Source organism: Nicotiana tabacum, chromosome 9, assembly GCF_000715075.1.
Source record: "Nicotiana tabacum cultivar K326 chromosome 9, ASM71507v2, whole genome shotgun sequence".
NCBI classification, from domain to species: Eukaryota; Viridiplantae; Streptophyta; class Magnoliopsida; order Solanales; family Solanaceae; genus Nicotiana; species Nicotiana tabacum.
In genome coordinates this window covers 13,497,977-13,510,469 of record NC_134088.1, presented here as the reverse complement: position 1 = coordinate 13,510,469, position 12,493 = coordinate 13,497,977, and the positions used below count along the sequence as shown (strand labels likewise).

The following is a 12,493-nucleotide window of genomic DNA, read 5'->3' as shown; positions in this document are numbered from 1 at the left end:
GGAAAGCACTGGAGGATAAATTTTTGAAGAAAAACAGTCAAAATAAATTGTACATGAAGAAGAGACTGTTTCACTTCACCTATGTTCCTGGTACCACGATGAATGAACATATCACCAGTTTCAATAAGTTGGTCACAGATTTGCAAAATATGGATACAACTTATGATGATGGTGACTTGGCCTTAATGTTGTTGGCGTCACTTCCTGATGAGTACGAGCACCTTGAAACTACTCTACTCCATGGAAATGACGAAATTTCTCTCAGAGAAGTTTGTTCAGCTTTGTACAGCTATGAACAAAGAAAGCGAGAAAAACAGAAGGGCGGAGAAGGAGAAGCACTGTTTGTGAGGGGTCGTCCTCAAAATCAAACGAGGACAAAGAAGGGAAGATCCAAGTCAAGATCCAGACCCAGTAAAGATGAATGTGCCTTTTGTCGAGAAAAAGGGCACTGGAAGAAAGACTGTCCGAAGTTGAAGAATAAGGCCAAACATAACAATGGAAAGGCTATTATGGATTCAAATGTAGCTGATTGTGATGATTCAGACTTCTCATTAGTTACAACAGAGTCATCAACATCATCAGACATATGGTTGATGGACTCGGCTTGTAGCTATCATATGTGTCCCAACAGGGACTGGTTCATGGAATTTCAAGAAGGAGAATATGGAGTCATCCACACAGCGGATAATAGCCCTCTTACCTCATATGGCATTGGTTCAATACGATTAAGGAACCATGATGGAATGATCAGAACATTGATAGATGTTCGATATGTACCGGATTTGAAGAAGAATCTCATCTCTGTGGGAGCCCTAGAATCAAAAGGGTTCAAAATCATTGCAGAAAATGGAGTGATGAGAGTATGCTCCGGTGCACTAGTGGTAATGAAGGCTAATCGGAAGAATAATAATATGTACCGCTATCGTGGCAGTACAGTTATTGGGACAGCGACAGTAACATCCAGTGACGACAAAGAGGCAGAAGCAACCAAGCTATGGCACATGCGCTTGGGACATGCTGGAGGAAAATCCTTGAAAACTCTATCAGATCAAGGATTGTTAAAAGGAGTAAAGGCTTGCAACTTGGAGTTTTGTGAGCATTGTGTTAAAGGGAAATAGACAAGGGTTAAATTTGGTACAGCGATCCATAATACTAAAGGCATTTTGGATTATGTACACTCTGATGTTTGGGGTCCTTCCAAAACACCTTCATTGGGTGGGAAGCACTATTTTGTAACCTTTGTTGATGATTTTTCTCGAAGAGTGTGGGTGTATACAATGAAAAACAAAGATGAAGTGCTGGGAATTTTTCTCAAATGGAAGACGATGGTGGAGAATCAAACAGGCAGGAGGATCAAGTGTATTCGCACAGACAATGGAGGTGAATACAAAAATGATCATTTCAATAAGGTCTGTGAAAATGATGGCATCGTCCGACACTTCACTGTTAGACATACACCACAACAGAATGGAGTGGCAGAACGTATGAACCGGACCTTGCTGGAGAAGGTACGGTGTATGTTGTCCAATGCTGGCTTGGGCAAAGAATTTTGGGCTGAGGCAATTACATATGCATGTCACCTCATTAATCGTCTACCATCTGCTGCTATTGATGGCAAAACACCATTTGAAAAATGGTACGGAAAACCTGCTGTAGATTATAACTCTTTGCACGTGTTTGGCTCAACTGCATATTATCATGTGACGGAGTCAAAATTGGATCCAAGGGCAAAGAAGGCTATTTTTATGGGAATTACTTCTGGAGTCAAAGGATATCGCTTATGGTGCCCTATGACAAAGAAAGTAATATTCAGCAGAGATGTTACCTTTGATGAATTTGCTATGGTAAATAAGGTAACAGAAAATACCAAACAAAATGAAGGTGCTTCTAAGCAGGTGGAGTTTGAGGGAAAATTTATTTTTCCTACACAAGAAGCAGAGGAGGAAACAAATGAAGATTACCCTCTGGAAGGAGAGCCAGTAGAGGAGATTCCAACTCAGGAATCTCAACAACAACTTGAATCAATAGCAACCAGCAGGCCAAAAAGAACAATAACGAAACCTGTTCGTCTCATAGAGACGGTTGCTTGTGCAACCTCAATTGTAGCTGATGATGTTCCTACTACTTATAAAGACGCTGTCCAAAGTTCAGAAGAAGATAAGTGGAGGATTGCCATGAATGATGAAATACAGTCCCTTCATCAGAATCATACATGGAGATTGGCCAATCTCCCGAAGGGAAAGAAAGCAATTGGGTGCAAATGGGTATTTGCAAAGAAGGAAGGATTTCCTAACCAAGTAGATGTTCGCTACAAAGCAAGATTGGTGGCCAAAGGATATGCTCAAAAGGAGGGAATTGATTACAATGAAGTGTTTTCTCCAGTTGTAAAACATTCCTCCATTAGAATTATGTTGGCTTTGGTAGCACAATTGGATTTGGAACTAGTTCAGATGGATGTAAAAACTGCGTTTTTACATGGAAACTTGGAGGAGGAAATCTACATGACTCAGCCAGAAGGATTCAAAGTTGCTGGAAAAGAAAATATGGTGTGCAAACTTGAAAAATCGTTGTACGGATTGAAACAATCTTCTAGACAATGGTACAAGCGATTTGACGAGTTTATGTTGCGGCAAGGGTACAAGAGAAGCAAATACGATCATTGTGTGTATTTGCACAAGCTTAAAGATGGTTCCTTTGTATATCTTCTCCTATATGTTGATGATATGTTGATAGCTTCCAAGAATTCGGAAGAAAATGATAAGTTGAAGATTCAACTGAAGAAGGAGTTCGAGATGAAGGATTTGGGTGAGGCAAAGAAAATTCTTGGCATGGAGATAATTAGAGATAGACGTTCAAAGAAACTCTGTTTATCTCAAAAGGAATATTTGAAGAGAGTACTTCAACGTTTTGGCATAGATGACAAGACTAAGCCAGTTAGTACTCCACTTGCTTCCCATTTTAAGCTAAGTACTACTATGTCGCCAATGGATGAAGCTGAACGAGAGTATATGTCAAAGGTACCATACGCAAATGCTGTTGGTAGCTTGATGTATGCAATGGTTTGCACAAGGCCTGACATTTCACAAGCTGTTGGAGTTATTAGCAGATATATGCACAATCCAGGGAAGGAGCATTGGCAAGCTGTGAAGTGGATTCTACGGTATATTCATAATACTGTAGATGTCGGGTTAGTTTTTGAGCAGGAAGACAATCAGTTTGTAGTTGGATATTGTGACTCAGATTTTGCGGGTGATATGGACAAACGAAGATCAACTACTGGTTATGTGTTTACTTTTGCAAAGGCACCAGTTAGTTGGAAGTCTACTTTGCAGTCAACAGTTGCTTTGTCTACAACAGAGGCAGAGTACATGGCTATTACAGATGCTGTGAAAGAGGCAATTTGGCTTCAAGGATTGCTAAAGGAGCTTGGTGTTGAACAAAAAGGTATCACAATTTTTTGTGATAGTCAAAGTGCTATTCAATTAGCGAAGAACCAAGTTTATCATGCAAGGACGAAGCACATTGATGTTCGGTATCATTTCGTACGAGAAATCATAGAAGAAGGTGGAGTCACGGTGAAGAAAATTCATACTACAGAGAATCCTGCTGATATGCTGACAAAGGTGGTGACTGCGGTCAAGTTTCAACATTGTTTGGATTTGATCAACATTGTTGAACACTGAAGATTGAAGATGAAGACACAACCAAAATTTGTTATTGAGAGAGAATTGAAAATGTGGAATTTTGCCAAGGTGGAGATTTGTTGAAGTTTGGCAAAATGCCAAAGTCCCACATTGGTTGGGAGTTAAGTTTGGGGGGGATTTTTCCCCTATAAAAGAAGGCCTAATGTTTAGGATTGAAACACACCTCTCATTTGCCTTCTCATCTGTTTAAGGCATTTGTATCTTCTCTCTTTAGTATTATTTCACTTGTATTTTTGGAGTGGAATAAAATATTTGGTTGTGTCCGAGGAGTAGGCAAAATTAGCCGAACCTCGTAAATTCTGGTGTTCCCTTTATTGTTGTTTTATTGTCTTATTTATTATTTGGTGGCTGTCATAATTTTTGGTATAGTAGTTGTGACTTATTCACACTATATACATTTGGCTTCCGCAACAGGCTCCTCATCTCCTTCTTCACCTTCCGCTACAACTCTTCCTTCCCTTGCAACTCTTCAATCGAGTCTTGGTCTTCCCATTTCTCCTCCTGCTATTTCCAACATTAAGGGGTTCGTGCCTATTGAATTAACATATTCAAATTATCTCACCTGGAAGAAAGTCTTTATTACCATTCTGAAAAGCCATAATCTTCTTGCGTTAATTGATGGTTCTATTCCCTGCCCATCACCATCACATGAAGAATATAAGTTGTGGATCCAATGTGACACTATCGCATTAAGTTGGATTAATGCGACTCTTTCCCCTTCTGTTCTTGACACATTACTTAACTATGGTTGTGAAACATCCAAAGAAGCTTGGGATACTCTCGCATCCATTTATTTAGACCAAGTTTCTTCTTCCACAATTCATCTTAAATCAAAATTTCAAAATTTCAAGAAAGGATCCTTATCTATGGAGGAATACCTTCAACAACTTCATTCTATTGCTTCTTCCTTGCGCTCTATTGGGAAACCAGTGACTGATGAAGATCTGGTCGCACAAGCACTGCAAGGATTGCCTTCTTCCTATCGCACTTTTATTTCTGGCTTGAACGCCGCTGGCTCTCTTCCTTCCTTCATTGCACTCAGACCTCTTTTACTTACAGAAGAGGCTCATATAAGTGAAAATCCATCAGAAAATTCCAACTCTCAGACTGCTTTGCTTGCCTCAACTCACAAGCAATCTACTACCAATTCTCCTACAAATGGTTTGTCACATAGAAAGAGTTTTTCTTATGGTAGAGGAAGAGGCAGAAATCAGAAAGGAAATAATGGTAGAGGTCGCGAATATTACAATCAACAATATAATCCCTCCTTTTCATCTCCATGGTCTGGTTCTCATTCTAAATCTCGACCTTCATTCTCCGCAAATGGAATTTTAGGCAGACCTCCTACTCAATGTCAGATTTGCTTCCATTTCAATCACACTGCATTGGAGTGCAAAAATAGGTTTAATCATTCCTTCGCACATAATAACTTGCCAAAGACTTTTGCCGCTATGAATGTAGAAGAAATGCAACCAACCATTTGGTATCCAGATTCCGGAGCATCTGCACATATGACTAATGACCCATCTCTTCTTTCCTCCCCCACGCCATATACAGGTTCTTCTCAGGTTATGGTTACTCATTCATTGAAATTCTTTCAACATCTCATGTTTAGTGATAACAGTCAGAGAGACATTTAATCAACTATTGAATAAAATTAAGGAATCAATATCCGAAATATTACAGAAAGTTAAATAATTTGAAGTTATTACCATAACCATGCCTTTCTTTTAATAAACATTAACAACTGATAGAAAAAAGCTCCTAATAAATTGATCCATAGATCTAAACAATAACCAGAGTAGTAATTACTTAAATGACAGTACATCAAATAGTACCACACAGAACTAACTAAAAAATCCTCACATATACAATTGGAAAAGAAGAATCGAAAAACAAAAACAACCTAAAATTAAAGCACAACCCTGCCCTAATTATTAAGCAGACATACATCCAATACCATATCTAGTATTGGGAAAAACAAGAAAAAGTCCACTGCAAATAACTCCCACCATTAAAGGAAAACTCCTCATAATTTCATCAAGTTCTTTTGCATGTCCAGGGAATAGACAAAGCGTCACTCTATGATCCGAAAATGCAATCGCCACAAATACCAAAACAGACATCATTGCATGTACGAAATCGGTAAATCCCACGACGTACCTGTTAGAAAAAGTAAATAATAGATTAAAACATGAAATAACGGCTTTGAAGTGTAAAACAACTTACTACAAGAAAAATAATGCTCGTGACGAAAGAATAAAATCGTCACAAATATCAATCCACATGGATGAATTCCGTCATAAAAACTGTTACCACTAGAGCAACCCACTCTTGTCAGTATATATATATATATATATATATATATATATATATTTCGCCACAAATATTAATCCACATGAATGAATTCTGCCATAAAACTATTACAAAACTGTGACAGGCGATCTGTCTATCATATCTATTCCGTCACAAATATTACCTCTTATCTTTTGGCACATCCACACCTAGTCCAGACTTGAAAACTTTCAACCCTCTTGGTGTCACAAATCCATAGTAAACTTTCCCATCGGGTCCACGAAAACTATCGGTAAAATGGAAGAAGAAGCAAGACAAAGTACAAAGGCCAAGTAGTGTTAAAATCATTAATGTAGTGACGGGTGAACAATCGCCTTTGCCATAGACTGATGGAAGGACCATTTCAAAAGTTAGAAGTGTGCCTGTTGGTAGAAAATTGACAAGCAATGAAGTTTTTGAGAGAGTTTTTTGAATCCCATTTGCCATTGCTCTTCTTTTTTTGCCACCAATTGCTGGTTGAGGCAATTCAGGGATCGGAACATCGTTATCTGGTGGTAAATTAGTAGGGTATATTGATGTATCTGCACGTTTTGATGCACTGTAGATTTTGATCCCAATTCCCTCAGTACTTTGCTCCATTTTTTTTGAGAAAATTGAGAAGATTTAGAGGGGTTGAAGATTGAGAAAAAAAGAAGAATAATGATCACGAATGAAGTTTTCAGTCAAAGATGATGAATTAATTTGGAGTATTGGATACTTGATTTGATGTACTTTTTGGTTTATTTATAGTTTTGGGGTAGATAAATTAAATGGCATCAACAATTTTTGAATTTGATTAACGTTAAGTAACTAATTGGTTTCGAATGGTTGCCACCCGTAAACTATTATTCTCAAATTCAAAATTTGCAATCTCATTTCGGTAGTTACTTTTTTTCGTTAATTACTTTTTAAAAATAAATCATTTTGGGAAAAGTCAAAATGACTGCTATGATTACTCAAAGAGCACAACAAAAGCATATTTGATTTACATGAGTTTAGATATGTTCCTTCCAATACTGTTAATATAGACCTCAATAATCGAAAAGAATTAGTATTAGGTAAAATACCTTATCACCCCCCTAAACTTGTCACGGATTATTAGTTACAGTCTTAAACTATTCGTGATCTTAATTACCCCATCAACTAGGCCTTTTGAGAGTCATTACCCCCTGGACGTTGATGTGGCAAATTGTGTGAGTACACTCATCTGCCACGTGGATTTTTCTGTATATGTGACATTTTTTGAAAACCAAAATATATTTTTACCTTTTTAAGTATGTTACTTTTTTATATAATTTTTTTCGAATACAATTAATAATATTATTTGGATAGAACTACATTATTTATGGTAAAAAAAATTTATTTGGCTAACAATAATAAAGTTTTAGTTAATCTTTTTTTAAATTTGACCTGAAAATTAAAGATTTAGACAATTGAAATAAATAGTCAAGGCATCTAAACAGTTACAAAAATACATAGTTTGAAATTAATTATTTTGGCTATAATTTTTTATATTGCTCTAAATTATGGTGCTCTAAAAATATACTTTTTATATATTTTACCTGAAAAAGAAATATACTTTTGAAATAAATAGTCATTGCATCAAAAGAAGAAATAAAAAGAGTGAACAATTGCAAGAAATAACTTATTATTTCTAACATACTTGTTGCTCTAAAACAATACTTATTGCAGAAATGCAGGGTAAGGCTGCGTACAATAGACCCTTGTTGTCCAGCCCTTTCCCAGACCCCGCGCATAGCGGGAGCTTGGTACACCGGGCTGCCCCTTTTTTTTTATTGCTCTAAAAATATATCCATAGAGTAAGTTATTTTTTTGCAATTGTACACTCTTTTTATTTCTTCTTTTGATACAATGACTATTTATTTCAACTGTGTATTTTTATTTTTTCGGGTAAAATCTGTAAAAAAAATATTTTTTTTTTATTTGCACCGGGTATCCGAGTCTCTACGAGCCCCGACTAACCCGGGGGTGCACAGGCCCTCGGCAAGGAGTTTCCCGCAAGTGCACCATGGTTAATTCAGGTTTTACCCAGTCCGATGGCCCTCGGAATTTGTTTGCACCCAGTGGGTTTCGAACTTGAGACCTTGAAAGGGAGCAAACCCCATTGCTCAAGTCAATTGCCACCAGGCCAACCTCTGAGGGTTAAAAAAATATGTATATATATATATATATATATATATATATATATATATATAAATATATATATATATATATATATATATATATATATTTTAGAGCACCATAATTTAGAACTATATAAAAAATTATAGCCAAAATAATTAATTTCAAACTATGTATTTTTATAACTTTTTAGATGAATTGACTATTTATTTCAATTGTATAAATCTTTATTTTCAGGTCAAATTCAAAAAAAGATTAACTAAAACTTTATTATTTTTAGCCAAATAAAAAAATTTAGCCTAAATAATGTAGTTCTATCCAAGTTTTATTATAAATTATGTTCAAAAAAAATTATCTAAAAAATAACATACTTAAAAAGATAAAAATATATTTTTTTCCAAAAAAATGCCACATATACAAAAATATCCATGTGGCATGTGAGTGCACCCACACAATTTGTCACATCAGCATTCAGGGGGGTAATGACTCTCAAAAGGCCTAGTTGAGAGGGGTAATTAAGACCACGAATAGTTTAGGGCTGTAACTAATAATTTATGACAAGTTTAAGGGGGTGGTAAGGTATTTTGCCTTAGTATTATTATTGGAGTATCACTAGACCACTGCTAATTATAATGATGGTCATTTCCAATCAACGAATTACAAGATAAATGTGATGTTCGGCCAAAAATGTATATATTTACCCATTGTTATCTCATATTCTGATACTTTTAATCGTCATTTGAGTATTAGTTATATTATTTTGCTTAATATTATATTTTAATTGTATAGGAATAAAGCGATGTGAAGATGAAGAGATTTGGGATAAAATTTGATAAAACGCGAAAGAAAAAGAAAGTAAATTAAAATAATAAAAAAAGGAGACACCCTTTGGTTTTGGTTTTGACTTTTGTCCCCCCAAGTGGAGACAAACAACACAAGAAAGATATAGAATGCAATTGCATTCTAAATGCAATGGATGAAAATTAACGTGAAGGAATTGAACGAAAAGCTCACTGCCTCCAGCGCCACGGTCAGCGCTGGGCGCTGGCCTGGATGCTGTGTTGCCTGGGTTTTGCTATTTCGTACGGGACAATGTTATTTCGGTCTTACACAACCTCAACTCGTATAAAAGGGGTCCTAAACTTATTTTGGAGGGGAAGAACATTTTTTGAGAATAAAACACAAGCACAGAACCGCCGTGGAGGCCGGAATTCATCAAGTTCCATCTTTCTTCCTCAAAACTTAGTAATTTTTATGTTTCTTTGTATGATTTATTGTTTGGCTACCATGTCTATGTGGAGCTAAACTTCACGTTCTAGGGTTGTGGTTCTTTCATGACTATTGTTATTCGGATATTGATTTCTTAGTTTATCATACTTGTTTATTTATTCAATCCCGCACTTAATTATTTGATTGCTTGATCACCAATTGTATACTATCTACGAATCTAGAGTTGAACTCGAAAGTGAAAATTCTAGATTGCATATAGGATTGAGTTGAGCAAGTTCTTGAACCTGGGCATAGGGGAATAGATTCACGGTTACGATAGACATATACCTAATTGTCTTGCTTGGTTGATTTACCGGAATTATAAATGTGTTCTTGCTGATTCTAACTCCATAGACATATAGCTGTTAGGTTAGCTTGAATAGGCGAGTAAGAACACGACAGATTCTTATTAGCAATATTAACCATGTTAACCAATAAACTAGACAAATTATTTAGTCAATTCAATTGAAGAATATAATAGGATTGTAGATAGCCCATCATCCTAGATCGTTTTCATTACATTGATATCATAAAAATCTGCTCTTTCTCTGTTCAAAGTTTATTATTTATATTTCTTTATTTAATTAGTTTGAATCGAATATTTCTAGGTTTAATTCTTGTTTAGATAATTAGGATAGTCTAATTTAGTTAATAGTTAATCATAAGTCCTCGTGGGTTCGACATCCGACTTTTAGTCACTTTATTACTTAACGACCGCGTATATTTACGTGTGCGTTTGGCCGCAAAAAATTTTTGGCCGCAAAATGATCAAAGAGTTCAAATTTATGTGCCATGACAGTGAAAACCTTTTTTCTCCATCAAGTTAAAGTGAACTACAACAGAACCTGTAGTCTAACTTGGTAGCCTAGAAAATAATGTAAATTACATGATAAAATAAGTTCAAATACATTGATAGCATAAAAATAAGTGGCCATAAGTTATCCATAATGAAATTTACTACTATTAAGGTAGTTACATATACTTCTACTTGACACCCCAATTAGGGATGACAAATAGGGCGGGGCTCGGCAAAACCCTAATGGGGCAAAGCATGGCAAAGTCTTAATAGGGTCGGGCGAGCAGGGTGTATCAAAACACACTTTTAAGAAATAGTTAATGGGACATGGCAGGGGTAGGGCAGGATTTTAGCTGAAAAGTCAACAAAGAAACTAGAATTTTCTTTTACTTGCGTTTGCCTACTTCATAGGATGGAGGTTTGTCTTTTCTCTATGTTATGTTTAGATGTTCTGTTTTTATTTTTTTCTGGTTGGGGTAGATATATAAAGTGTTGTCCACAATATTTTTTTTTTTTTGGTAAATAAAATATTTTATTACCAAAGGCTATCTTGTGAGGTAAGGATTGCCCAAGACCATATAAGGAGACCAAGATACCTATAACCCACCGATGTGGGACACAACTCAACACTCCCCTCACGCCCAGGCCTGCAACTGGAGCGTGGAGAATATAAATGGGGGCCCAACATCGGTAACAATAAATTGGGATGGGCCTGGCTCTGATACCATGATAAGAATGGACTTTGGGCCTAACTCAACCCCAAAAGCTAGATGGTGAGGTGAGGATTGCCCAAGACCATATAAGGAGACCAAGATACCCATAACCCACCGATGTGGGACACAACTCAACAAATTTGTCCACCCTTGATGTAATAGTTGTGAACCCACTTAACCCAGAGTTTATCCTTTTTACAACATAGGTTCCATAATAGCTTGCTAATCGCTGCTCTTTTCCATATAGCTATATCTAGGATATTAAGTCCACCAGCACTAGCAGGATAACATACTTTCTCCCAAGCAAGTAATGCTCTCTTTGTCAATTCCACTCCTTCGGTCCAAAGAAATCTTCTACATGTATCTTCGATCAGCTTTATCACTTTAGTAGGCAGAACAAAAATCTGTGACCAGTAAATCTGAATGGAGAAAAGAAATTTTTTATCAACTGAACCCTTCATGCATAGGAAAGGAACTTTGATGTCCAGTTTGTAATCCTTCCTAGCTTTTTTTCAATTAAAGGTTGGCATTGGTTGATTGACTGTCTTTTTGTACTGAGTGGTACACCCAAATATCTAAATGGTATCTCCCCTTTATTGAACCCAATCATCTCCATTATAGCCCTTTGTGTCTCATCTCTCACCCCTCCAAAATAGATAGAGTTTTTCTCCTTATTTGCTATCAAACCAGATACCTGAGAAAACTCCTGGAAGCAGTCATAAAGCATATGAACAGATATTAAATCACCCATACAGTATAATAGTAGGTCATCAGCAAAGCCTAATTGTATCAAATTCATTTTCTGGCATATGGGATGATAATTGAAATTTGGTCGTTCACTCAGTCCTTTCAACATTCTGGAAAAGTAGTCCATAGCAAGAATAAAAAGGAAGGGGGATATAGGATCCCCTTGCCTCAATCCTCTTTTAGCTGCAAATGGCTCTGTAGGCCATCCATTAATGCCAATAGAGTATGAAACTGAACTTATGCATTCCATGACCCACTGTATGAACAAATTAGGAAAGTTCATATGTATCAGTACTTGTTCAGTAAACTTCCATTCTAGTGAATCATATGCTTTTTGCATGTCCACTTTTAGCATACATCTTGGAGAGATCCCTTTCTTCAATATCCTTTTACTAGTTCGTGATTTAAGATAATGTTGTCACTTATCATTCTCCCGGGCACAAAAGCTGATTGACTATAATCTATGAGGTCACCCATCACGCTTTACAATCTGGTGGTTAGGATCTTGGAGATCAATTTTGTTATTAATTCTAAGCAAATATTTGGTTATGTAATATTGGTGGATCTTGGGTGGGAGATATTTTGTGAATATGTTAAATGGAGCAAAGAGCAAGAGTGCAGCTACAGTGAGCTCCAGTGGTTTTTGAAGGGTTTATTGCTCCAGGTCTTTAGGTAGATATACACATACATACATACATTAGAAGAAGTCAATCAACTGTTGGGTACAACTATTAGTACTTACTATGTCAGTAGATGTACGGTCTATGATTCTGAACTTCTTTTGATTA

The 12,493-nt window shown here is 36.4% G+C and overlaps 2 protein-coding genes across 2 annotated transcripts; one reads left to right on the top strand and one right to left on the bottom strand.

Annotated features, from left to right (window-relative positions):
• Positions 1-4,570: 4,570 nt before the first annotated feature.
• On the top strand, positions 4,571-5,344 carry LOC142163793 (uncharacterized). Its single transcript, XM_075220932.1, has one exon. The coding sequence runs from the start codon at positions 4,571-4,573 to the stop codon at positions 5,342-5,344; it is 774 nt and encodes a 257-aa protein (XP_075077033.1).
• Positions 5,345-5,641: 297 nt separating this feature from the next.
• Positions 5,642-6,638, bottom strand: LOC107762412 (protein DMP9-like). Its single transcript, XM_016580768.2, has 2 exons — positions 6,184-6,638; positions 5,642-5,867 (listed from the first exon to the last, which is right to left on the bottom strand). The coding sequence occupies exons 1-2, from the start codon at positions 6,636-6,638 to the stop codon at positions 5,642-5,644; spliced, it is 681 nt and encodes a 226-aa protein (XP_016436254.1).
• Between the last annotated feature and the right edge of the window lie 5,855 nt (positions 6,639-12,493).